Below are 26411 nucleotides of genomic sequence, written 5' to 3'. Positions count from 1 at the left end.
CTCTCCTTAACTGACTTAAATCATGGTTTAGCTGTCTTTATCTATTTATCTCATGAATTATCTCTCCTTATTTGTTTATGTCCTGCATTAACACTCCTTACAGTTAAGATGAAAAATACACCTATACAGCCGGAATCCACATGACATCCTGTGCCAGAACCCACATGGCACTCAGCATCTGCATTTAGCACCCACATGACAACAAATACCCCACTAGCCAGCACCCATCATCCATATGGCACCATGTACTCACTCCCAGTACCCAACTGGCACTTAGTATTTGCACCTAGGACCCACATGACACCCTATACCCCCCATAATCAACACCCGCACAGTACTCACATGGCAACAAGTTACCAAGCCATTATATGCACTTCGTACCAGTCCATGGCCAGAACCCAAATAGCACCCTGTACCTACCCTTGGTCCAAACCCATATGAGACTCAGTACTCACACATGGCACTCCCAACTCACTCATGTCCAGCACTCACATGGCTCCCTGTACCAATTAGCACTCACATGGCACCCACTATTGTTTATTACCATCGGCTACTTATTCAGCACCCAATACTGCTTAGCACCCACTGCAAATAAACACCCAATACAAACTGGACCGTAGTACCCACAGCCGCTTGACACAGACTATACTTTGGCACCTCAGCAACCACTGCAACTTAGCACAAACTGGACCTTTGCATCTTGCCACCCACTGCATCTGGGCACCCACTGCACCTTAGCACTTACTGCAGTTTTGCACCTACTAATGCTTAGCAACCACTGCATATTAGCAACCACTTCATCTTTGCCTGAAAAGAAGCTTGGGTGCTGATCAAGAGGGACAGAGGTTTCCAGTAATGAAAGGTGAGTCCGTGTCTACATCATGCTCCTCTGTGCCCACTCTAATAGTGGGCACCTGTCTCTGCTGATTTGCGGGTGGTGGCACCAAAAGGCTTGGTTGGCAGGAGACACAAAGTCTGCCCCATACTGCTATAAAGGTGTGTGTGTGTGTTCGGGTTAAGACAGTCTAATACTGCTTTCTAGAGAGTATTACTTACACAATTTAGCATGATTGATTGATTAGGGCCCCTTTTTCAAATTTGAGCACCCCCCCTTGAGGATCCTCTGCACGGCCCTGGCCGCAACAGCACCCCCGCTGGAGCCAGGAAAGGTAAATAAATCAGCGCATCAGCGCTTGTCAGGCTTGTCGAGGGAGGATTCCGGGACACTTCAGGGGAGCCAGCGCTGGACTACCTGCAGCTACAGGGGTGGGGGAAGCCTCATTGTAACCCTGAGACTTCCCCCTCCCGAGGTGAGTACCCCCGGGGAACCTTTTTTTGTTACAGGTTCTTCTCTTTAAGTACTGTGCTGTTCTCCGGACATGTGGGATGGGAGAGAAGGTTTGCCGCCAGTTCTTATTCTAATTACTGGGCTTGGGGAGGATGCTTCACAAGTCACAGTGCTGAGCCTGAAGAGAAACCCAGCTCCAATTCATTCTATTGTACTCTCATCCTCTTTAATGTCTCATCCTCCTACTTGGTCAAAGCTGCCAAAATTCCAATTGCCATGGACATTCCTGGACCCTTCTTCCACCTACGCCAGCACAATTGTACCTGATGTGGCTCCTCAGAACCACTGCTGTTACCTTACAGAAAAGCAAAGGGCGTTGAAATGTACTAAATGTAGAATACATACATATAAAATATTGATTTCTCCCACAGTAAAATGTACTATGATTTACTTTTTTCCTATGTCGCTGTGACTTACAGAAGGTAGTAAAAATCTGACAGATCTGACAGGTTTTGGACTAGTTCATCTCTAGTGATGATCGCTATCTGCTAATTGCTACTACACAAAATGTGGTGTACATTTTCGCAATTAAAGCCAATTTTGCATAATTTTCACATAATGTTGTACTGACTAGCTGTTAAACTCAGAAAAATGACAGTTTAAAAAACATTTTTCCTTTGAATTTTTAAAATCGAGTTTCTCAAAAACTACAAGTTCTTTTTGGAAAACAAAAATTTGATTTGTTCCCACTATTCTCCCTTAAGAGACCTGCAATGTTGGTGATGGTAGCATACAGTATATAGAGGCTTTGCTATCAACAGCTAAATTCAGAACAAAATTACATGCAATTATGCGAAATTGCAAAATTACGATTATGATTACGTTTACAAATATATTACATTTACAATTAATTATGATTTGTCCCTACGCCCCTAAGGGTTCTAAAAAAAATCTCAATCTGCATCAATGTCCACAGATAAGGTATTAGATGCAGGCTGAAAAGCTTGTAGACTGTCCCTACTAAAGCTGGCCACTAACGGTCCAATTTCTAGCGAAAAATCGTTCGAGCGATCAAAAATTCTGATCGGATTGGTTGTAAATAATCTCCATTGGTGGACACAATCGATTATGAACGAGTGAAAAAAATGTCGCCCGAATGAATTTTCGTCGAACGAAAATTTGGATTTTCTTGGTGGTCGTGATAGATAGGAAGCAAAGATTGGTTAGTTGATGGTGTATTGAACGATTTTTCGTCCGATCAGAATTTCTGATCGCTCGAACGATTTTTCTCTAGAAATTGGACAGTTAGTGGCCACCTTTAGCCCTCAGGAGACACATTCCTTGGATGATTATCTGGATGATTATCCCCCACACAGGCAGAATGATCTGAGGGCTGGTTCTCACGGATGGCAGGCGGCGTTGGGGCCGTCTTTCGTCCCCGCAAGTGGACATGAAGCCGCGTCGGCTTTTAGGGCCGGCCGCAACGACGCATTAAATCGGGATCGGAACGCCGCTTTTGCGCAGTAGTCGGCAAATGCAATCGGTAACTGTGCGATGCTAAACACTCCCAATCACTTGAATGGGAGCGTTTAGCCATCGAGTCCCAAACACTTGGCGGTAAAAGCCGCCAAGCGTCCATGTGAACCAGCCCTTATGCTGATTACTCAGTTGGCTGCTGATAGAGCTGATGAACTGATAATATGTGATGTGATTTCAATGAACATATGATGTAGTTTTGCACTTCACTTTTACATGATGAGTGAGGTTGGGGTTGGGTATTAGGAAGGACAGCTGATTGATTGGGAAGCAATTCATATAAGTGGGCTGGGTTTACATCATGAGGAAGGTTTGGGTTAAGTATTAGGATGGACAGCTGATTGATAGTAGAATATTAGCCTGGTGCCCAAACTACCTACTGCATGAGTATGTATGTGCACTGTATGTGATACTCTTTTTATATGTAGTTCCTCAACAGAGCCCTTATGACTGAAGATAAGTCTCTGTAGAGAAAAAAAGAAAAAACTTGAGACTTGATTCTCTATTCTGGTCTTCAGACAATCGTATGCTCTCCAACACAAACTGATTAACATGAATCTTTAGTGTGATTAGCAGGACTGGATGTAAGGCAAGGCCATATAGGCCATGGCCTAGGGCACCACAAGATCAAGGGCGGGTGAGCAGCAGGCTATAGTGCGGTGGCGGGTGTCAAGGGTCACCTGGCTACCTATACTGGAGAGAGATGGGTCATAAGGCTATATTTACAGAAGGGGGGAAGGTCATATGGCTTCTTATACTAGAGGAAAGGGGAAAGGGGTCATCAGACTACTTTTACTGAAGGGAAGGGGGGGTCATCAGGCTATCTAAACTGGAGTAGGGGGGGGGGTTATCTGGCTACCAATACTGGAGGTTGGGGGGGGGAGGGTCATCTGGCTACCTATACTAGAGGGAGGCAGCTGCTACCAGTGGCCTTGGGCGGTAAAGAGTACAAATCCGGCTCTGGTGATTAGTATGGCAAAGACTGGATTTATACTTTTTGTTCCCCTAGGCCAAGCATGCTTTGGGTCCCCTTTCTTGTGAAGCAGCCCCTCCCATTCCATGTGCAGCCCCCTCTTCCATGTGTATCATCCATGTACAGCAACCTCTTTCTTTCATGAACAGCTCCCTTGAGCATCAGTTTCCTTTTTCATGTGTTGCTCTCCATTTTCTTTCATATGTAACAACACTAGAGAGCTCTGCTGCCAATGCTCTGTGTCAGTCATCGGTAAATCGAACGTCGTTAGTGACAAGCTCTCGACCCACTTCCAATCTAACAACATTTTCCATCTTGCGTGATCAACCATATTGATCAATTCTGGACAGAAATAGATCAATTGGGCATCGTTTGTGGCATCGATTTCTAGCAGATTCGGTCACTGTAAGTCGAATGTGTTGGATATCGGATTCGGCGGTAAAAACCTTCATGTTGCAAATTGCAGTCACCTTAACCAATCATTACACGGCACACATGTCACAGGGACCTCTAAGATCAAAGGGTCGCACTGCTCTTCTTCATTAGCGATGATCAATACAGTGCACATTTTTCCATGCTTATGCAAATTTAGTTGCTATTTGTATGCAGATCGAAAGGGGACCAATCAAAGCTGTTTATGCCGATTTTCATGGTTTCACACCAGCTCAGGAAAATTTGCAATTCTTGGCTCGACTCTCTAGTCCTCATTATTCCCGACCAGGGCACTTTGCTGAAGATTTGAATGTTATGGTGCTTAGAGGTGGCTTTGGATCTGAGCACAGTGAGAAATCCTTTGAAATGAGGACGGTAATCTTGTTTAATACAAGGCAAACAGGACTCAATGTTGACCTTATCAGCCTAAATAACTATGAATCTTCTCTATGATTCTCTCCACATTGCTCCCCCCTTCTCCTTAGGCTCCCGCACAAAGCAGGCTCTAATGTCTTGTTACCACTGCAAAGCTTAGCAACATTTACAGGAAAACTGCACACACATTTTTAGTGCGCTTGCTATCAGGAGCGTAACTACAGGGGAGCAGCCCATGTGACTGCAGGGGGGGGCCCAGAGTTGTAAGGGGGCCCCGACTACCACTTCGCTCCCTCAGATCAGGTGTTTTAATAGCTACACTTGCCATGGGTGTGAAGATTACAATGTCCACACTTGTTTTATGACCTTGCAAGAAGGTCCCCCAGGCTGTGATGGTCACCAGGGGTAGGCACAGGAAGGGAAGTGAACATTGGGGACAGTGATGGGTCGAAATTTCGCATATCCAAATTTTGCATCAAAATTTGCAATTATGCATCGTAATCATAATGCAAAATTTCTCAGAAAATCGTAATTAATTTCGTATGTAATAGTAATATTAAATAATTTCGCGTAAATTTCAGTGACATTTTGCATAATTTCCTTCCGACTTTAGCAGTTAATAGCAAAGCCCCCATACATGCTATTTACACCAAAATTGCTACACATGTTAAGGAGAACAGTGGGTACAAGTCAGAAAAAGAATATTCCAAAAAGACTTTGTAGTTTTTGAGAAACACGATTTTAAAAACCATTTTTCTTTGCATTTTTAAAATCGATTTTCTCAAAAACTACAAGGTCTTTTTGGAAAATCCTTTTTCTGACTTGTACCCACTATTCTCATCAACATATGTAGCAATTTTTGTGTAAATAGCATGTATGGGGGCTTTGCAATTTGCTGCCAAAGTCGCACAAAATTACTCGAAATATCGTAATTACGTATAGGCATAATTGTGAAATTTAGCGTAATCGTAGTTAGCTGATTACGATCATCACTGATTGGGGGGCTCCATCAAAGTTTTGCTGTGGGGCCCCATGATTTGTAGTTGCGCCTCTGCTTGCTGTGTTGTTTTTGGTGTGCTCGCCAAGACCCACTCAATTTTACTTTACAGGTAAAAATGTGAAAGAATTGATACTTACCTGGTTCTTCCTCCAGCCCCATGATGACCACCATTGCCTCCCTTACCGTCCCCCTGGGTGGCTGAGTTTGCCTGCTTTCAGCCCCAGTAATCTTCTTCCAGTCACGTCAGTCGGGCTCTTCTGCGCCCGTCACCTTCACATCGCTAGTAGTTTTCTCCGCCTGTGCAGTTTTACCTGCGTAGGCACAGAACACTCCCATATGACATGTATGCAAAGGAAAAGCCTGACTGATGCTTACGCAGAAGAGCCTGATTGTCGCAACTGAAAAAAGATTACAGGGGCTGATAGCGGGCCCACAGAGCTACCTGGGAGGACGGCGGAGGAGGCAACGGTTGTCATGGGGTAGGTAAGTATCAAATCTTTTTATATCCTGCGCCTCAGGTTCTCTTTAAAGAGAAACTCCGACCAAAAATTGAACTTTATCCCAATCAGTAGCTGATACCCCCTTTTACATGAGAAATCTATTCCTTTTCACAAACAGACCATAAGGGGGTGCTGTATGAATGATATTGGGGTGAAACCCCTCCCACAAGAAACCCCTCCCACAAGAAAAGTTCAAACTTTTTTGGGCAGTTTCCTGTCTGTGAACCTTGTTGCATTGTGGAAAATAGCTGTTATAGCTGTTTCCAACTGCCAAAAACCATGCAGTAGCTACATCACCTGCCAACACTAAAATGTTCACTGGAGTTCCTCTTTAAGTGTGCCTTTTTTGTTTTAAAAGGAGCACACAGGCATGTACCTTATTACACATACCTGCAATTTCCCATTGCCCTGTCCAAAGACCAACTGTCTCCCGTAATAATCAGTTATAATATTCAACAAGCGGGTTGCAAAATGCAGTAAACATCAAGGGGTGGGATTAAATGCAATGATACGCACAGAACACGCCCATCGCTGAATAAATCACACCCAGGCCCCACTTGAAGAAGCCACGCTCCCAAAGATAAGGGGGTTGATTCACTATAGCAAATAACATGCCTTATCAGAGTTAGCATGCCTTATTAGCGTAGCATAGCGAGCGCTATGAACGTATGCCTGCTAATTGGCAATGACGAGAGCTCCACTCGTCCTGCCCTGAGCCCCTGCGGGTCCAATCACTTTAAAGGACATTATCCTCTCACTTTGATTGGCCCAACAGGCTGCCTGTCAGTTGACAGGAAACTTGACAGGCAGCCTATTGGGGCCAATCACAGTGGAGGAATAATGTCCTTTAAAGTGATTGGACCCGCAGGGGCTCAGGGCAGGATGAGTGGAGCTCTCATCATTGCCAGTTAGCAGGCAGAAGATCGTATTGCTCGCTATGCTACTTTGATAAGGCACGCTAACTCTGATAATGCACGTTAACTCTGGTAAGGCATGTTAACTCTGGTAAGGCATGCTATTTGTTATAGTGAATAAACCCCCAGGAGTGCTGTGCCCTGAGCGTATCTATGTTCCCCGAGCAAGGGCCAGGAAGATGTTCCAGGATCGTGTTTTTTTATATTATTATTATGAATTTAAAGCACACCTGTGACTTTCAAAATCCCAAAAAGATACTTACCTCAGTAGAGGCTTCTCCAATCCCTCTTGAGCCCACTGCTGCTTGCTGGGACCCTTTTCTTCTTTGCAAGCCACGCTCCTCTCCATGCACAAGTGCGGCTGGACGGCAGGTGCACTGATGGCGGTAAAAGCCATCAACCAGTGGCTCTGTGCTACGGTGCATGCACGGCTGTTTTGCGTCTGCCTTTTTGTATATGTTCAGATGGTCCAAGTGCAGGAAAAGCAAGCTCAAGGGGGACGGGGGAAGCCTCTGGATTACTGAGGTATGTATCTAATTGTGTCTCTAAGTTTCACTTCAAATACTGTTTAAAATAAAACAAAAAAACAGGAAAGCACCTTAACATAGTACAAAAATGTTCTGGATTGAATCAGGAGGGGGTGCTGCTAAAAGTAGACCCAAATTCTTGCACAAGACAAAATAAAAAGTCTTCAGTCCACATATAAGTTGCTTAGAAATTCACAGCTGCTGTGTTTATTTAGCCAAATCAAACTGTCTTATCAGTAGCTGTAAATACTCTGCTGGCTCTCTCCTCATATATAAAAGAGAAACTGTTAGGTGGAAATGAACTCACCACCAGTGTGATGGCAGGTTTGTCAGGGAAAACCCAGGTCTTAGAGGGGAAAAGGGCCTCCAGCCAACGGAAATCCAGCTAAAAAGGTGAAGCCCCTTTCAGGGCCGGTTCTTTTTGCCGCCTTAGGCAAACGTGTGAGGATGCCACCCCCCTTTTGGTAGTATATTCGCCCCCTAGTATAGGTAGCCTGGAGGGGGTAGCAGCCTGGAAGTGGGAGCAGCGGGCACAGCGGTGGGGAGGGGGGTTGCCCCCCCCTCACCTGGAGCTCCCGGTTCATGCTCCCCTTCTAGCTATTTGCTCAGTAATTACTGTCAGCCAGGCAGCGGGAGAGCAGACTACTTACCTACCTGGATCCACCGCTGCGTTCCATCACTTGCGTCACTTCCTGCAATGCCACCCACTGTACTTCAGCTGTACTGCCGCACTATGCAGGCAGCTGTGCAGTGTGGCTGCGCTCGTTCTGGTATGGAAGCATGGCGGCATGGCCGCAAGCTTCAGGGGACCTAGCACTGGAACAATAAGGTGGAAAAGGAAGGAGGAAGCCTTTAGAGGAGGCATGTCCAAAGTCTGGCCTGGGGGCAAAATGCGGCCACCGAGTCCTTTCTGGCGGCCCTCCGCTAGATTTGTAGTTTTTAACGCCCAAGGCCTCTATCACCAGATGCCCCTGGACCAACAGCATCCTAACCCGAAGCAGGAGATTTTGGCGCACGTCGCTCATAAAGCAGCAATATAATGCTGCGCAGGGCACATAAGGGTAATTTGGTGCTCCGGTGGTTGCCGAACTAAAATTTTTGTTCTCCTCACAGGTTTGCTTTAAAGGAAACCTGTCATTAGGAAAATCTCACATTCCTGACCATCTTCAAAAATATGCTTCGTGTTTCCTGTCATGCTGGTCCTGTGGGTGGGATACTTTCTAAGTCACCAAAGGCAAATAGACAGTTATAAAAGTTCTGACATTCATGATCAATATACCTGTCCCAGGGGAATAACGCAGCCTCAGAGTGTATAGGAGCCAGAGGATCAGGGTGAGCATCAGACAGCTAGAATACTAGGAGCTGGCAGAAAATGGCCTCCGTATTTCTTTACCACATACACAGAAATAAACCAAACACAAGAGCGATAAGAAGGCGAGTTCTTCAGCTTTAATGCTGTTTCTGTAACTATAATACTGTAGCATTACCATTAATCTGAAGCATTAAAGTAAACCTGAGATGAAGGAAAAAGTTGGCTTCCATCAGCCCCCTGCAGTCTGTTAGGTCCTTTGTGTCCTTCTAGCCCCCTTCATTCTTCCGCCGTCAGCCCCGCTATAACTGGGCATGTGCTGTCCCGGCCACACACCTCCTTGAGCCCACTTCTGTATGTTGGGGCATTCTGCGCATAGGCAGTTGGTTCAGACTTGTAACGGCACATGCGTAAAAAGCTCCTTGGGGCTGACAGTGGAATAATGGAGGGGACCAGGAGTATACTGGGGGACCTAACAGACTACAGGGGGATGGAAGACGCTCTAGGCAAGTAAAAGCCAACTTCTTCCTTTGTGTCAGGTTTACTTTAACCACTTCCCTACCCTGGTCATTTTTACAGTTCAGCTCAGCTCTGATTACTTTGGCAATACGTTTATCAATAATTATCACAACTGATCTATATATTGTTTTTTTTTTCAGGACAAATTGGGCTTTTTGTGGCTGATATTTGTTTTTAGTAATTACCTTTTTTATGTGCATTTTTAAAGGAAAAAAGTGAAAAAATACACTATTTATCCACTTTCATACATTGTAGGTTTAATGTAAACATTTATTTTCTACATTAAACCCACACATTTTATTTGACTATCCCTCCTGTTTAAACAGTTCATTTGTTTTGATAATGTATCAGATGTAACAATTAAGTAATGTATACAATCTGCTACTGTCTGCTCCTGGAATGTGTATTTTACACTTGTTTACTAATTAACTCTGCTATTGAATTCCCTGGCAGGAGGAGAGGGGTTTGCTGTCAATACTTTAAAACTCTGTAGTGATGTTATCGGGTCAGAGATAAATAAACAGTGTTATCTAAGATTTTGTAGGGAGGGGAGTGCAGAGACTTATTTTCACATCATAGGGACAGGAAGTGGTTAAAGCAAAACCAAATTGTACCAACAAACCAACACTGTAAACAAACACCACTCCATTAAATTAAAACATGCAAATATATGTATTATTGCAGTTGTGGCTAAAATAGGTCTTATTGTCCTGTAAGCTGTCTTTGGAGCTCTATGAGTGAAGAATAGCTGCCTGTAGTACAGAGAGTATATGGGAAGGGCAATGTCTGTTCCAACCCACAAATACCTCATTTCAAATGCCCATTTTCGCAATTGGCCATATGCCACAGTACATTTTTTGATATTTATTTGTAAATGGGGCAGTAGATAATGGATAGGCATGCAAATCCGTTACCGTTCACAGACCATTTTTTTTGTCTTGAAAATCAAATTCCAAAACTGCTTTTACATATGCAGTGCAATGTAAAAGCAATTTTTTGATACATTATCTGTCATATACAGTATACTTTTTTCCTATCATAACTTTAAAATCGATTTTCTCCAAAACTATATGGTCGTTTTGGAAAAAAAATCCTTGTGTTTCCTCTGTCCTCCTTAAACAGAGTCTGAAGCCTTTTAAAAATCCTCTTTTTATTAGACATTTATGTAAAGCAGTATCAGACTAGCTAAACCGCTGCATTCCCGTGGCAGAACGAGGTAATTAAACCCCCCAAATACCGGGGCAAAATTCCACAACTTTCCATGTTGTGGATTTTGCTGTCCGGGGAGGCAGAGCTTAGCGCTGTAGCTCTGCCTCCAGTCCAATCAATCTTCGCAGATCTCCGCCTCTCCCCGCCCTTCTCAGTGAAAGAAGACTGAGAGGGGCGGGGGGAGGCGGCGATCAGCGGGGACTGACGCGAGTAGAGGCAGAGCTGCAGCACAAAGCTCTGCCTCTAAACTGAATCACTCCCCGAATTTTGCCCCGGAGATTTGGGGGGTTTAATTACCTCGTTTTGCCGTGGGAATGCAGCGTTTTAGCTAGTCTGATACTGCTTTACATAAATGACTAATAAAAAGAGCATTTTTAAAATGCTTCAGACTCTCTTTAACATACCCTGCAAATTAGGTGTTTCTAGCACTAACACAGGCTTTGTTATTAACCTCTAAAGTTGGCAGCCAGTGACTTAAATGTAAAAAACGCCATGAACTGTTCACCGGAAAACTGTTCAGGCCATCTCTAATTGTTAACAGTAGGCTTCCAGGAGATGGGTAAGAGTAGAGATGTAGGTATTCAAATCTCTTTAGGGAAACAAAATGGGTAGTGCTTTATTCAGTGATGAAGAAGATATATGGGGCTGACTTAAAGTGTATCTGTAGAGGGGAAAAAAAAGCCTCAAATGCGTACTTACCTAAGTAGAGGGAGACCTCTGGACAGTCCAAAGGCTTCCCCATCTCCCTCCTACTCACCATTCCAGCGCTGGGACCCCCCGAAGCAATTCAACAAGGGCTTGTCGACAGAGCTCGGCCGCACTATGCAGGCAGCTGTGCAGTGTGGCTGCGTTCATTTTGGTATGAAAGCATGGCGGCATGGCCGCAAGCTTCAGGGGTCCTAGCACTGGAACAATAAGGTGGAAAGGGACGGAGGAAGCCACTAGAGCAGGTGTGTCCAAAGTCTGGCCTGGGGGCAAAATGTGGTCCGCCGAGTCCTTTCTGGTGGCCCCCAGCTCTCTACAGTTGTTAATTCCATGTGGCCTGCAGGCCATAGCTGCAGTGCTGCATGCAGAGGCCACCTTGTGTTGCTTCTCTGTCTGCCTCCTTCTAGCTCCTGATGAGTCACGAGGGAGTGACGAAACTAGTCGGGCGGGGATTGGACATACCAGGAAGTGTTTGCAGACGGCAGAGAATGTGAGACGCCGGACATACGGAAGGGAGCAGCTTTTTTTCAGCATAGGCAACGGGGGAGAGCCGTACAAAAAACGGGAAATACATCAGTGGAAACGTGAGTGTATCTTTTAATAAAGTATTGATGTCGTTAAACTGGATTACGCTATGAAAAGTTTTTTTCTGAGGTATCTGGAATGAGCATTGAAAGTGGAACCAGGACCTGATGTACTGAGGCTCCCTGGGGTTTCTGCGATTTATGACCAGTCTCATAGTGGTCTCTCTGTAATCGGTGAGTCTGTTTCCTGTTGGGTGCTATCTGGGGGTGGATTAATAACAACTGTCAGCATTAGTGATGATTTGAAGCCTCAGCAGTGAAATAATGGACATTGGCCTCGATTCATCAACACTTAGCAAATTTGTTAACAACAGTTTGGTAAAATACCGAATTTGTTAACTTCATTTCAGGATTCATCAAAGTTATCTACAGCTGTTAGCGAACATTCGGTAACAATTCGGTAACGATTCGCTAAAACTGAATAAAGTGCAATTCATGAAAAAGAAAGTGGGCGTGGTTTAGCGTTACATTTAGGATTAGTTATCTCCTTCACTGCTCTGTCGTTATTCCTGTCAGATCATTGTTGACAGAGAAGATAGAGCCATTTGAAGTGGTTATGTAGCAGCTGAGAGTGATTCAAAGGCGCAGAAGGGCAAGAATAAGGTCTGCAACCATATAAATTTGTAAGAGAATAGATTTATTTGCTATAACACGACATCTGCATTTCTCTTGAATCATCTTGTAAGAGAACACAGGCAGTGTCAGGGTTAACTAATTTGCTAGCTGCACTATAATTTTTTAGAAAAGGCTCCTATCAAATTGTGGGATTGTCCCAACCACTTCTAGAATCCTGGTCAAGGTGTTAAGCCCTATTCAGAATGTTGCTACGTAGTGCTCAAAGGACTGCCTTTTACCCACAATTCCATGGGAATCTTATGGCCTTGTGTTAAAGTACCACTGTAAAATGGAAATATCGACACGTTACCGAATGGTTACAGAATTGTTATCGAATTCACACCGAATGAGGAAAAACCTTGATGAATACAACTTGAAATCGCTAAACTTCGAATTCGGTAATTTAACAAACTGGAAAAAGTTATCTCAAAGAGAATGATGAATCGAGGCCAATGTCTGATGATCTGATCTTATAGGGGATGTGCGCGGGACTCTATTTGTTATAATCTGTGGAGTATTTGCTATACTTGGTCAAGACCGCACTCACTTGTTATCCGGTTTTAGGTGGAGAAGACCAGAGCGCTTTGATTTTTTTATGTTAACCACTAATTAGCAGCCGCTGTGCTAATGGGCTATATGGGTTATTTCCCCTGGAAATGTTTTATTTTGACAAAATGTCACAGGCATAGCGTACCTAATGGCGATCCAAACAATTATGTTTAATTTCACTAGTTTGGCCCCCTAGCACTTTCTAGAATTGTGATATTGCCCTCGGCCTAAAAAGTTTGGACACCTCTTCTCTAGAGGATCCAGGGGCTTCCCTCTACCAAAGTAGGAATGTGACTTCTTTTTTTATCTCACAGGTTTTCTTTAATCTATTTCCATTTCATGTGAACCCGTATAGTTTAAAGGGAACCAAGCACCACTTTTTACCTGGTTTCTAAAAGCCGTAGGAGCTGCCATGTCCCCGCCTCCGCTTCTAGCTGCCAATTATTTATCCAGAAGGAGGTGTAAACATAGAATCTGTGACTTCTGTAAACTCTTTGAAGCACGGTATCAAATCTAAACCCCCTGTGATGAAAAGCTTTTTGTTTGCTCTCTGCTAATGTGTGCATCAGTCCTTATCTCCCTGAAACTTCTGCGGTCGGGCAGGCCATGGAGGTAGGAGGAAATAGGATAATAAATACCTCTGCTAAACTTTTAAATGTAAAAAGAAGAGGTCATTTTTTATTATTAATGAGCCACATTGTTGGCCTGCATATTAAATGTGCTATTGAGATGCCCTGGGTGCTAGAAAAGTTGCTTGGTTCACTTTAAAGAGGCTTGAAGGTTTGTGCGTTCATCTCTTTGCACACCTCTGTTAAGAATCATTCTAATAGCAGCAAGTACACAGTAATAAAACAATGACGAGAGCAGACACGCAGAGCAGTCACATAAAGGACTTTAATTCCCCCACTGCACCCACCAGTATCTCTCCCTCTCCTCCATGTTATAGGTACTGAGAAGAGGGAGGGTGACACACGTTTTTAATGTAAAAACTTGTGTTTAGACAATTTCTGGATGATCTTTCACTTCCTGCTCAAGTCCCAGAATAGATTCCTGACTCGAGTGACTCAGAAAGGATCCAGACCAGCTAGATGTACAGATTGTGTAGGTTAATGTCAGGACTCAACCATCATGGCCAACCAATCCTCCAAAGCTTCCTCTGGCTGTCTCCTCCATGCAGGAAGGCTTTGTACAGTAGGTTTGGGATTCGTGTCATTTGTGCATATGTCCTGTTTCCTAGTCGAACCAGCATGTCCACCCTCCAGTTACAACAAAGTCCAAAGAGGGTACCAGGAAGCCTGTGTGCTGGTCTCTTGCTTGGTTTAAGGCACTGCTTCAGGGGCTCAGCAATTTTCTGCTATAACCCAAGCAGAACAACAGCCCTCAAGATCCATAAGCCAGAAATGGGGAGGGCAAAAAGATGGATTCTTTCTTATTATTTCTTTTTTTTTCTATGGGGGCAAGGCAGAAGGGCTCGTCATGGATTTCTTTTATGCATTAGAATTCGGTAACCATGGACACCAAGAACATGAATTGATTGGGTGTTTGTGTCATTCTGCAGGTGAGAGCAGCATTGTTGTAAAGGCTCCAGAGAAACACACACACACAGCTTTGGAAACCCTCGAAAAAGCAGTGCCATCAGCTACTCCGATGTCGGAGCATTGCATAACGATGCAGAAGACATCTGTACACTTCCACCGATCTGTATGGCCAACCAAAACGCTGTGGCTGCGTGAGAAATCCCAACATCAAACATGGCAATTTTTTATTATTCTCTAAAATCGAAAACCAGCATCTTTCAATGTTTGGAAAGTGTGCAGAAATATTGAACATAGTTATGAAATGCTACAATCGCAGGTTGCAAGTTGGATTAGCCCCAAACATGAACTCGACCATGAGGTCTCAATAGAAGTGTGCCTCCAGGTCAACTACCCCCTGAAATATTTTGTGGCCCAAAAGATAATCACACGGTGCTCTCTAGCATCCACTCTGTACTGCTAAACGTGACTCTCCGATGTCCTAGGGCAGCATCTTGGTTGTGCAATTCCGAGGTGGACATGTGTCTCTTTGTCCGTGCCCTGCGAGGGTAACTGTGGCTCTGGAACAGGGAGTAGTCTCCATCGAAGGAGAATCTATGTTGATAAGTCCTTGGTGGTGCTTTGGGGCCCACGTGAGCTTGCCCTTCACTAGTGATCAAACATAGCGACGTGGTAGATCCAAGAGCACTGGTCTCTGTATGGTCTCCTACAGAGAGAGAGGACAAAAGAGCCACAGTCTGAAGATCGCTGGAGGTCTTAGTTCTCCGCTTGTCTTTTTCGGTCAGTGGGGTTAGAGTAGGAGAACATGGTTGGACCTCTCGTCTACTGGTATCTTTGCCCTCCAGAGGGGACTCTTTGGAAGCTGGGGGCAAAGGTTCATAACTATTTTCTCCCAACTTGGCACAAGAGTTGGCGCAGGCCATGCCTTGCTGCCCATTGGTTTGAGAATATACATTGCTGACTCTGGTTTTGCCCCCTTCTTCCTGACCACTGTACACTTTGTACCGGATCATGAGAATGATGATGAACACCAACACAGAGGCCACAATGATCCCTCCGATAATGATAATCATGGTGCCCCCCAGGAACTGGGTGTGGAGAGGCTGACATTGGCTGCTTTCCTCTTTTGTGTGGAACTGGACACATCCCACCACTCTTGTCGCTGTCAGAGAGGTCATCCCATCATCATAGACAGCCAGGACACACAGGTCATACTCCCGACCTGGAGCCAAGTCATTGACCAGGAAGCTTCTGTTACTTGGCGGAATCATTCTGCAAGATAAAGAGAAAAAGGAAACGTTGAGATTGAAACGAGGAGTTTACCATAGGAAAAAGATAACATAAATCCAGACAAAATACTTTGTATTGAAAGATAGCCTGAACCCCACTTCCTTGCCTTTCAATCCATTTTTGCCTTGCTCTAGAAACCAGATTTTTTTTTACAGGGAAGTTAAAGTGAGAGGAACACAGAGGCTGCCATTTTCATTCCCTTATAAACAATGCCAGTTGCCTTGCAGTCAGACTTTTGAGCTTTTGGTTTTAGTTGCTTTAGGCACACACCAGCAACAAGTATGCAGCCAGTGGAGTCAGACGAGAGTCAAAGCATCTGCTCTGCATGCTCACTTTGAGCAAGTGAATTAAAGTAAACCAGAGATGAAAATAAACTGATGAGATAAACTATTGTCCTCCTACTTCAAAAAATGACTTTTTGTTTTCTTTTTTTTAGCATCCTACAGTTTTATTTTCAGTATAAACATTTACAAAGTAGATTTAATATGTTATTGTCTCTGCTCAATTGCAGTGTCTTAAGCGTCCCAGAGCGAAAATACATGAACTATTGACGTTTGTATCTTTCCCTTGCAGTCAGAAGCCCAGTTATCTGCTTAGGAAAGTGTTTTATAGCTGTAATTTGTTATCAGTGAGAAATGCTATAACCCGACTGGGTCCCGACTGGAGAGGAACTGCCAGTTGCATAGCTGAAATATTAACTCTTTCAGGCAGGGAAAAAGGAAAAGGAGCACAGCATAGGTGACTGTGTTCTTGCCACTGTATGTACATATGTTTATCTCATCATGTCGCATGTCATGTCGGGTACACTTTAAAGGGAACCTAAACTGAGAAGGATATGGATTTTTCCTTTTAAAATAATACCAGTTGCCTGACTCTCCTGCTGATCCTGTGTCTCTAATACTTTTAGCCACAGCCCCTGAACAAGCATGCAGATCAGGTGCTCTGACTGAAGTAAGACTGGATTAGCTGCATGCTTGATTCAGCCACTACTGCACCAAAGAGATCAGCAGGACTGCCAGGCAACTGGTATTTTTAAAAAGGAAACATCCATAACCCTCTCAGTTTAGATTCCCTTTAAGGTAGAAGTAGAGCTTTGTACCAAGTTTGCCATCAGTAAAAGCAGGAAGTTTTGAATCAGGATGGTACCATTTATTGGCTAAGGTAAAAGAAAAAGAGTAAGCTTTTGGCTGATAAGCCTTCTTCAGACTCAGTTCCTGTATGCTGACAAGTGGTTAGAAAAAACGGTTTATATACATCTCACATCAATCAAAGGGTGATACATAGATTGTTGTGCTTTCAACCATCTTAGCATTGCAAAGTTAGAAAATAGAAGAAAGTTCAGGAAATAATTGATAACCCCCATGTAATTTGTTCCTGTTTTTTGATACCCAATGAGCTGGCACGTAATCATCTATACTACTGGCAAACAAGAAAAAAAAAATAGACAGGACCAGCTGGCATTACCCATAACCACACCCCCTAACAATGTGATGGGCTAATAGGTTGTTTTTTTATAGCTATACATATGCACAAAGGGAGATACTGGTTACTTGGCAGTTGGAAACAGCTGTTATTTCCCACAATATAACAAGGTTCACAGACAGGAAATTGCCAGTACCTGGGTCCTGACATCACATTGACTCCACAATATTAGCCATACAGACCCCCCTAATGATCTATTAGAGAAGAGGTAAAGATCTCTCATGGGCAAAGGAGTAACAGCTACTGCAGTGCAGTTTCTAGGCTAAAATGCACCCAGGGCGAGGGTGTAAAAATTGCACCCCCCCCCGGAGCAAGGTATGGGTGCCCGCAGTATAGGTTAGCCAGGTCTAGTTTCACTTAGTATAGGTCCCCCCAGTATAGGTAGCCAAGAATAGGTACCCCAGTATAGGTAGCCAGGCATAGGTGAGCCAGTATAGTTGCCCCTGCTATAGGTTAGCCAGGTAGGTGCCTCCAGTATAGGTAGCCAGTATAGTTGCCCCCAGTATAGGTTAGATAGGCAGGCGCCCCCGGTATAAGTTAGATAGGTAGGTGCCCCAGTACAGGTTAGCTAGGTGGGTGCCTCTAATATAGGTAGCCAGAATAGTTGCCCCCAGCATAGGTTAGATAGATAGGTAGGTGCCCCCAGTATAGGTCATTTAGGTAGGTGTCTCCAATATAGGTAGCCAGTATAGTTGTCACCTGTATAGGCTAGCTAGGTAGGTAGGTGCCCCCAATACAGGTTAGATAAGTGCCCCCAGTATAGGTTAGATAAGTAGCTGCCCCCCCCAGTATAGGTTAGATAGGTAGCTGCCCCCCAGTATAGGTTAGATAGGTAGGTGCCCCCCAGTATAGGTTAGATTAGGTAGCTGCCCCCCCCCCCCTTCCAGTATAGGCTAGATTAGACAGGTGCCCCCCAGTATAGGTTAGATAGGTAGCTGCCGACCGGAATAGGTTAGATTAGGTAGGTGCCCCCCAGTATAGGTTAGATAGGTAGCTGCCCCCCAGTGTAGGTTAGATAGGTAGCTGCCCCCCAGTGTAGGTTAGATTAGGTAGGTCCCCCTAGTATAGGTTAGATAGGTAGTTGCCCCCCAGTGTAGGTTAGATTAGGTAAGTGCCCCCCAGTATAGGTTAGATTAGGTAGCTGCCCCCCAGCGTAGGTTAGATTAGGTAGGTGCCCCCCAGGATAGGTAGCTGCCCCCCAGTGTAGGTTGGATAAGGTAGGTGCCCCCCAGTATAGGTTAGATAGGTAGCTGCCCCCCAGTGTAGGTTAGATTAGGTAGGTGCCCCCCAGGATAGGTTAGATAGGTAGCTGCCCCCCAGCGTAGGTTAGATTAGGTAGGTGCCCCCCAGGATAGGTTAGATAGGTAGCTGTCCCCCATAATGGAGGGGGAAGCACCGTAGCCGCGGGGAGGGCAGCCCGACCTCTCCCTCCCTCTCCCGGGCCGCCCTCCGTGCTCCCCCCTCAGATGTATAGTGAGCAGCAGCAGCCAGGGAGGGAGCGCTGTATACAACATACCTCCCTGGCTCCAAGCGCTGCTCTCTCGCCGCCGGTCTTCTCCCATCTGCCTACACGCTGATACATACGCTGCTTCCGGCTAAACAGGAAGCAGCGTGTGTATAAGCGTGTATGCAGAGAGGAAGAGACCGGCGGCGAGAGAGCAGCGCTTGGAGCCAGGGAGGTATGTTGTATACAGCACTCCCTCCCTGGCTGCTGCTCACTATACATCTGGGGGGAGCACGGAGGGCGGCCCGGGAGAGGCAGGGAGAGGTCGGGTTGCCCTCCCCGCGGCTACGGTGCTTCCCCCTCCATTACAGTGCCCCCCTCCCAACAGCGCCCCGGGCGGTGGCACGCACCGCACGGGGCTAAAAACGGACATGAGCTACTGACTGGGATGAAGTTCAATCCTTGCTTACTTTTCCTCTTTAAACTATTAGAGGCAATGGCATTGTTTATTAAAAAATGAAAATGATAGCCTTCATATTCCTCTCACTTCAGGTTCCCTCTAAGTAGTACATTTCACCTTCTACTGCTTTTGTTCCATGTAGGCTGTCATCTTGCTTATAGAAATTTTAGAAAATATTTTACTGCAGAGCTGATATTCCTGAAAGGGGTCTGGAAGCTGTTCCAGACACCACAGTGGGCTCCTTACCCAGTTGACCGCATGGGAAAATGGAAGTACCCATGCGGCGCATGGCACTTCCAATTCTGTTGCGATTTTCAGCAATGCGATTTCATTTATTAGCGAGAGCAAATTGGCATTTTGCATGTTTTTGTCGGCAGCCATGCATTGTGAGTCCGCGGTGAATCACAACACATGGATGGGGGCATCACACTGTACAGTGGCTGGATGGTGTAATGGTTAAGGGCTCTACCTCTGACACAGGAGGGTTTGAATCTCGGCTCTGTCTGTTCAGTAAGCCAGCACCTATTCAGTAGGAGACCTTAGGCAAGTCTCCCTAACACTGCTACTGCCTGTAGAGCGCGTCCTAGTGGCTGCAGCTCTGGCGCATTCATTCCACCAGGAGAAAAGTGCGATATAAATGTTATTTGTCTTGTCTACAGCCTATGCATTTTGATGTTCCTGTGAATTGCGACACATTTCGGTTCAATAAACGCGGCGGAAAGCATTTGGGTAAGGGGCCTAAGGCTAAACCAATGAAAACTGCTTGTCAAAACAATCAATTGTTCCAAAGAAATTTGCTAGTAAAGCAATATGCAAATTTTGACTTTACTTGCAAGTCAAACCTCCTCATTGGTCCTTAGATAGTCCCCTTCACTTGACTGAAAGGAAAGCTGTAGAGCAAGAACCTTTTTCAGATGTCTGTTTTTTAAACCTTAACACGGCAGGATTTTTTTGTTATTTCTTTATTATTATTATTATTTTTGGTGCAGCAGCAGAGTGCAGGCTAAGGTTGAATGGACCTCTGCAGAGCTCTTTGAAAAGTAAAAGCCACTTTGTGCTGGAAAATCGATTTCGCATGAAATGAAGGCTTATTATCCCTGATCGCTACACATAATTAACGCTTCAGCTGGCTACATTTTTTTGTGTGTTTTAGAAAATGTTTTGGCACTAGTACAATACTTTGTCAGTCCAGAGGAGGTGAAAGAAAGCATGCAAAAATGGTTGGTAAGGATTAGTCCTAAGGAGGATTTTCATTGGTTTGTTAAAGGACCAATGGGGAGCTCCGATGACACATTTAACCTCCCTGGCGGTTTGTTAAAATCCGCCAGGGGGCAGCATCCCCCCAGCCCCTCCGATTGCCTCCGGCGATCGGAGATCAAGAGATCCCGTTCAAAGAACAGGATCTCTTGGAGGTCTTCCCCCGTCGCCATGGCGACGGGGCGGGATGACGTCACTGACGTCATCGACGTCGTGACGTCAAAGGGGAATCCGATCCACCCCACAGCGCTGCCTGGCACTGATCGGCCAGGCAGCGCACGGGGTCTGGGGGGGAGGGCGGCTTCGGCGCGGCGGATCGGCGGGTAGCGGCGGCGATCGGAGGTTACACACAGCTAGCAAAGTGCTAGCTGTGTGTAACCCAAAAAAAATTATGCAAATCGGCGCAGCGGGGCCTGAGCAGTGCCTCACGGCGGCATAGCCCGACCTCAGCTCGGGCTTACCGCCAGGGAGGTTAAACACTTCAGGACTAGAACAATTTTCACATATCAACGCTGCTCCCAATCATTAACCAATGACTTTATTACTACTTGTCACACCTAAATGATCTATATATTGTTGTTTTTTTCAGGACAAATAAGGCTTTTAGTGTGTGAAAATTTTGTTTAGTAATCACATTATTTTCTATGCTTTTTAAAGGGAAAATAAGGGAAAAAATTGAAAAACACACCATTTCTCCATTTACACCCATTATAGCTTTACAATCAACAGTGCTAACTATAAGTTCAACCCACATAATTTATTTGCTTATCCATCCTGGTTATTACAACATTTAGATTACGTTTCTAGTACAATGTATGGTGAATGGTGACAATATAGTATTTGGAAATAAAGTTGTCTTTTTTCTGTTTTTTTGATTTTTTGCTTTCTCATTGTACATGATCGATGATTACAAGACCTTATTTGCAAAAATAATAGTACTATACCCTTATGGCATACATATTTACAAAGCCAAGTTCCTAAGGTAACAATATATGTTTTTTCTTGTATATTCTGTCACTTTGTTTTCATTTTACATATCTTTTATTTTGGTACAGAATATGCAAAAATGTAATAGCTTTTGATTCAGTGTGTGACTAAAAAGAATATACAAGACATGGGCCTCAACCCTAAAACTCTATTCTACTACTTATCATGGTTATAATGTTACCACATATGTCTCTTGTAGTTTTGCTAAGACTTTCCCAAGTTTGATCATAATTTGGATAATTACTTTGGTACTTATCCGTTAGCCGGGCGCATCCGGCAGGTGGCGCTAATTACTATTCCCCCTCCAGGCCGACATGGATAGTAGGGAAAGATGTAACTCTGGTGGAGTTTTGTCGCCACCTAGAGGATGCGCCCGGCTAACGGATAAGTCCCATTACTTTTTATATTGGATTGAGTTTCTCTACCTATTTTTTTTTTTTTTGTGATGTAGGTCCAATTTTTAAGATACCGAAATGTATTCTACAACTTGTCACAGTTATAATTATACCCCACGTGCCTCATTTCGTAACAAACTGGTGGTGTACTCTCCACAATTACACTGAATGTATATATATATATATATATATATATATATATATATATATATATATATATATATATATATATATATATATATATATATATATGCCCTGTCATAAAGATGCTCTGCTAGGGTTTTAGTATATCAAAACTTGTGGCCCCCAAAAGATTGTAGACAAGCCCTTGCCAAAAGCTCTCTCCATCCCCTCATTCCACCACTGTCCCTCCATTCATTTCTGTGCCTTCGGAACCCCTCCTAAGTGCTTCTGAAGTTGGGCGCATAATGCACATGCGCAAGCCTGGCTTTGTGTGTACGCAAAAAAACCCCCCAAATTCTTGTGTGCTACCATAGGCGCATACAAATATCATCCTGTGGTGCATGCTTTATAGCGGGCGCTTGTACGGGGCGCCCAAACTTCTGCTCCTGGCGCCCTATGATGGCGCTCAGTCTTCTGGCCGCATGCGAATAGATAAATAGAGACGCCCCAAAAAAGGAAAATACACGGTATCCTCTTCTTCTCTTATTCTCATCAACCTTTGCAGCCGTGCCAAGGATAAATCCTTCTTTCATCCACAGAAAATGTCAAACAACACCACAGCACCAGGTATTACATTATTGTGGATATAAGCATATTCCAATCCACCTCCAGAGATCCCTCCTGTATCGTGGGTGACTGTAGTGCAACTCTGTGCACCCCAAGAGAAAAGAGAGAGGGATTCTCTCAGTGGATAATGTTCAAGGCAAATTTATTGGTAAAAATGCATTGCTCAGGCATGTACAAATGTCACTCACATAGTGCTAGACCATTAGGACCCTCTCCGGATAGTTCGCTTCCCACCCTTGTGGTACTCAGAGCAACAAATGCGATCTCAGGTGCAAAAGCTCGCTCTCGTCTCGGGAGGAGTACTGGCCGCATGCGCCCACATTTGCTGCTTCGGGAAACAGCTGTTATTTCCCACAATGCAATACTGTACACAGACAAGAAACTGTAAGTAAACAGGAAGGGGTTTCACCACAATATCAGCCATACAGACCCCCCCCCCCCCCCCCCCACACACACACACACACACATGATCTCTTCAAGAAAAGGTAAAGATTTCTTAAGGGAAAAGGGGCATTGGCTACTGATTGGAGTGACGTTCAATCCTTGGTTATGGTTCCTCTTTAAACTGCGAACAGACATACTGTGCATGTACCTCAACTGAACACCTTTATCAAGGGAACATTGAAGTCTGAGCCTAACACAAGGGAGCATAGAATGCTGACACTGCATGACCCCTGAATTAGGTTCTGAGCCCTGTGTGAGCCCCTTGCTAAAGTTGCATAATGAGTTCCAATTAGACTAGACACTGTTGCCTGAAGTAAGTCAACTCTCTATAAATATAAATATTTCCTTCACCTCATGTGAACTGAAGAAATATAAAACTAACAAATAGTTTTCTAGGTTAGAACACAAAATGGCATCCTGTTAAATGTATATTACTTCTTAGTTGGATAGATTGCAATGTGGAAGGTTAAAGGACATCCGAGGTGAAAATAAACTGATGAGAAAAACAATTGTATTGATCCTCCTTATCCTAAAAATGACTTTTTAAGACATCCCACAGCTAAATGATGCATTCATTGAAGTATATCAGAGCTCAAATCATTGAATTATTGACCCTATTTATCTCTTTACTGCTCTCAGAAGTCATTTACAGACAGGAAAGTTTATGGCTGTAAATACTTCTCAGTGAGGGTTATGCTATAGTCTGAACCAGACCCGACCCGGGCAGAAACTGTCACTTTCATACCTGATGTTTAACTTTTTCAGGCAGAGAAAGAAAAAAAAGGAACACAGACTAGTTATTTGTGTGCTTAACTCTGTACATACACATGTCTATCTCATCATGTCACATGTCACCTCGGTTGTCCTTTAAGACACCTCACTGACACCATCAATGGTCTCTGCTCTACCTTTCTGAGCTAGCTGTTGTTACAAAAACTAGAAAAATCCAGGTAAGTGACTGACAAAGGTAAAAGAGACATTCAAAGAAATACAGCAGCTGCCATAGCATAATTCTCATTTTATCCATGTATTTAGCAATTCAGCAAGCTTTTTTCACAAACACAGCAGCTCACACCAGTAACTGTCCCAGAGGAGCTTGCAATCTTATGTCCCAATACACGTATGCAGTCTCCAAGGTGGCTCTTTGTGAAAATGATTAACCCTGCATTATGCTTTGGGACCATGTAAGGAAATTCGAGTTCCTGGAGGAAGTCTGTACATAGCCTATAGGGATTGTGGCCCTGGTGGTAATACAATTGAGGATCCCAGTACTGTAAGGCATGGATCCAAACGTACCACCTAAAGACTTATGTGTGCAGAAAGTCCAAAAGTGCCTTTTTTAGTGCCAAGGGCCACCACTCCCTTTTTCCCTCTTGTCTTTACACAGGGCCGGATTTACCATAAGGCATTGTAGTCACGTGGAAATGGAAAGTTGCCTTACTCCACCAGTACCTGACTCCCTCCTTCCCTATGCAGAGTCCCAAGTAGAGCATACATGAGAGTTTACTCATCCAGCTCTATGCATTCCACTAACAAGATGTACCTTTAGTTGAGGGCACCACTAGCTACTTAATACTGAGGGTACCAGGCCTGGATTTACCTCAAATGAGTCTATAGGCACAGATGTCCTAGCACACTAGATTTCCCCCTCCATGAACCTACAACCCCTGCCGAACTACACTGCAAATGTGCTGACTATCCCAGCTGTCACATCTCCCTTACTTCCCTTTCCCGTCATAGGTAGCTACAGATGTCCCTTAGTATTAGGTAGCCAGAGGAACCCTCACTATTAAGTAGCTAGAGGTGCCCAAAAGTATTAAGTAGTTAGTACAACCTCAGTATTAAGAAGCTAGAGGTGTCCCTGACTGAAGGGAGATCTGGTCAGTGGAATGTCGAGGGCAGGGTGAATAGCCTCTCATCTACACATGACAGAGGCGCTCAGTGTGGTTTTGATGCTGATAAGCTGTATGCTCCTTTTTGATTGGCCTGATGAAGCGGGATTGAGCCCGTGAAACACGTTGCCTATTTTTACTGTGGAGTATAAATAAATTATTGTTTGACTGTTGATGCCACAGTCCTTCCTTTGTTTGCTTTGTCTGCATGGATGGGATAGGCCCACCACTGCCCCATCGGTTTTAAGCTTGTTTAAGTGAATCTTATTCTATTGGCGCCTCTGGAAAGCTTCTACATATAAGCCTCTCATCTACACTCTCATAATGACTCTGCATAGGGGAGAAGGGAGGCGCTTGGGGTGGGGAGTGAGACACCTTTTCATCATCAGGTGCCTCTAGGCACATGCCTACCGTGCTTTATGGTAAATCTATCCCTGGAGTGTACCTTTGGCTATCTAATGCTATGGGACACCTGTAGCTACCTATGACAAGCAAGGGAAGTAAGGGAGAAGTGACAGCTGGGACAGCCAGCACACTTGGAGTGAAGTTTGGTGGGGTTTGTAGGTACATGTAGGGAGAAGTCTTAGGTGCCAGGACATCTGTGCCTAATGGCGCCTGTGATGTAAATCCGGACCTGCCTTAACATCAAGTTCTACATGCTGTGATCAGTCTGCTTTTATATTACTATGGGCTGTAGACAGAAGACGAATGTAGAAGTATAGATTTATCTTACATCATGTAATCAGAGAGCCTTTGTACTGAAAAATCCAAGCTTTGCCCCCGACTGCCTGAATACAGCTAGGAAAACACTTGGGGCTCGGCGGTAAGTTTATAACCACCATGAACAACAAGAGAAAGACTTTGGATCTGAGTAATCTGTGTTTACTATGAGGTTTGCATTGTTTATATTACCAATGCTATAAAGTGGTTTTGAATATTTTCTTAAGTATCTTTCAAGGCTCGTCATTAAGTATAAACGATAAATATGTGTGACCAGCAGGGAAATGACGGCAGTGATGTAAGTCAAGGACACGGCATAGAGTGAGGAGAGAAGAGATGGAGCGGTGCAAACACATGATGATAAGGGAATGTTCAACAACGGTCTTCCCCATTATCTGAGCGGCCTTCTCTGTGTCCTTACTGCACATGGTATGTCCCATCTATGATTTTTTTTTTCTTCTTCTTCTTCAGCTGTCCTCTTATATGGGATGGATACTGACATCACCTTACTTGCTTCTTAAAGTAAGCCGGAGACGAAGGAAAAAGTTGTCTTTTACTTACCTGGAGCTTCTTCCAGCTTCAAATCATTTCAAAGCTTTAGTTGACCATCCTGAATTTAGCATTTTTATGAAAGGTAACCAGGCTCTATACCATTACTCACTCAGTTCTCACTCAGCAGCAGAGGGCCAACACATGACTCCACCCACATCTTGCTTCTAC

The 26411-nt window shown here is 44.4% G+C and overlaps 1 protein-coding gene across 4 annotated transcripts in view; it reads right to left on the bottom strand.

Annotated features, from left to right (window-relative positions):
- Positions 1-13933: 13933 nt before the first annotated feature.
- LRFN1 (leucine rich repeat and fibronectin type III domain containing 1) overlaps positions 13934-26411 on the bottom strand; it is a 285615-nt gene continuing 273137 nt past the window's right edge. For all 4 annotated transcript variants that reach the window (XM_068250477.1, XM_068250478.1, XM_068250480.1 and 1 more), the window contains one exon: positions 13934-15842. In XM_068250477.1, coding sequence (XP_068106578.1) covers positions 14996-15842 — 847 coding nt within the window. In that variant the 3' untranslated portion in view covers positions 13934-14995. The remainder of the gene's footprint in view (positions 15843-26411) is intronic.

This window comes from Hyperolius riggenbachi, chromosome 8 (assembly GCF_040937935.1).
Source record: "Hyperolius riggenbachi isolate aHypRig1 chromosome 8, aHypRig1.pri, whole genome shotgun sequence".
Taxonomy (NCBI): domain Eukaryota; kingdom Metazoa; phylum Chordata; class Amphibia; order Anura; family Hyperoliidae; genus Hyperolius; species Hyperolius riggenbachi.
The sequence above is the reverse complement of the archived record's forward strand: the minus strand, read 5'-3'. Positions and strand labels throughout refer to the sequence as shown.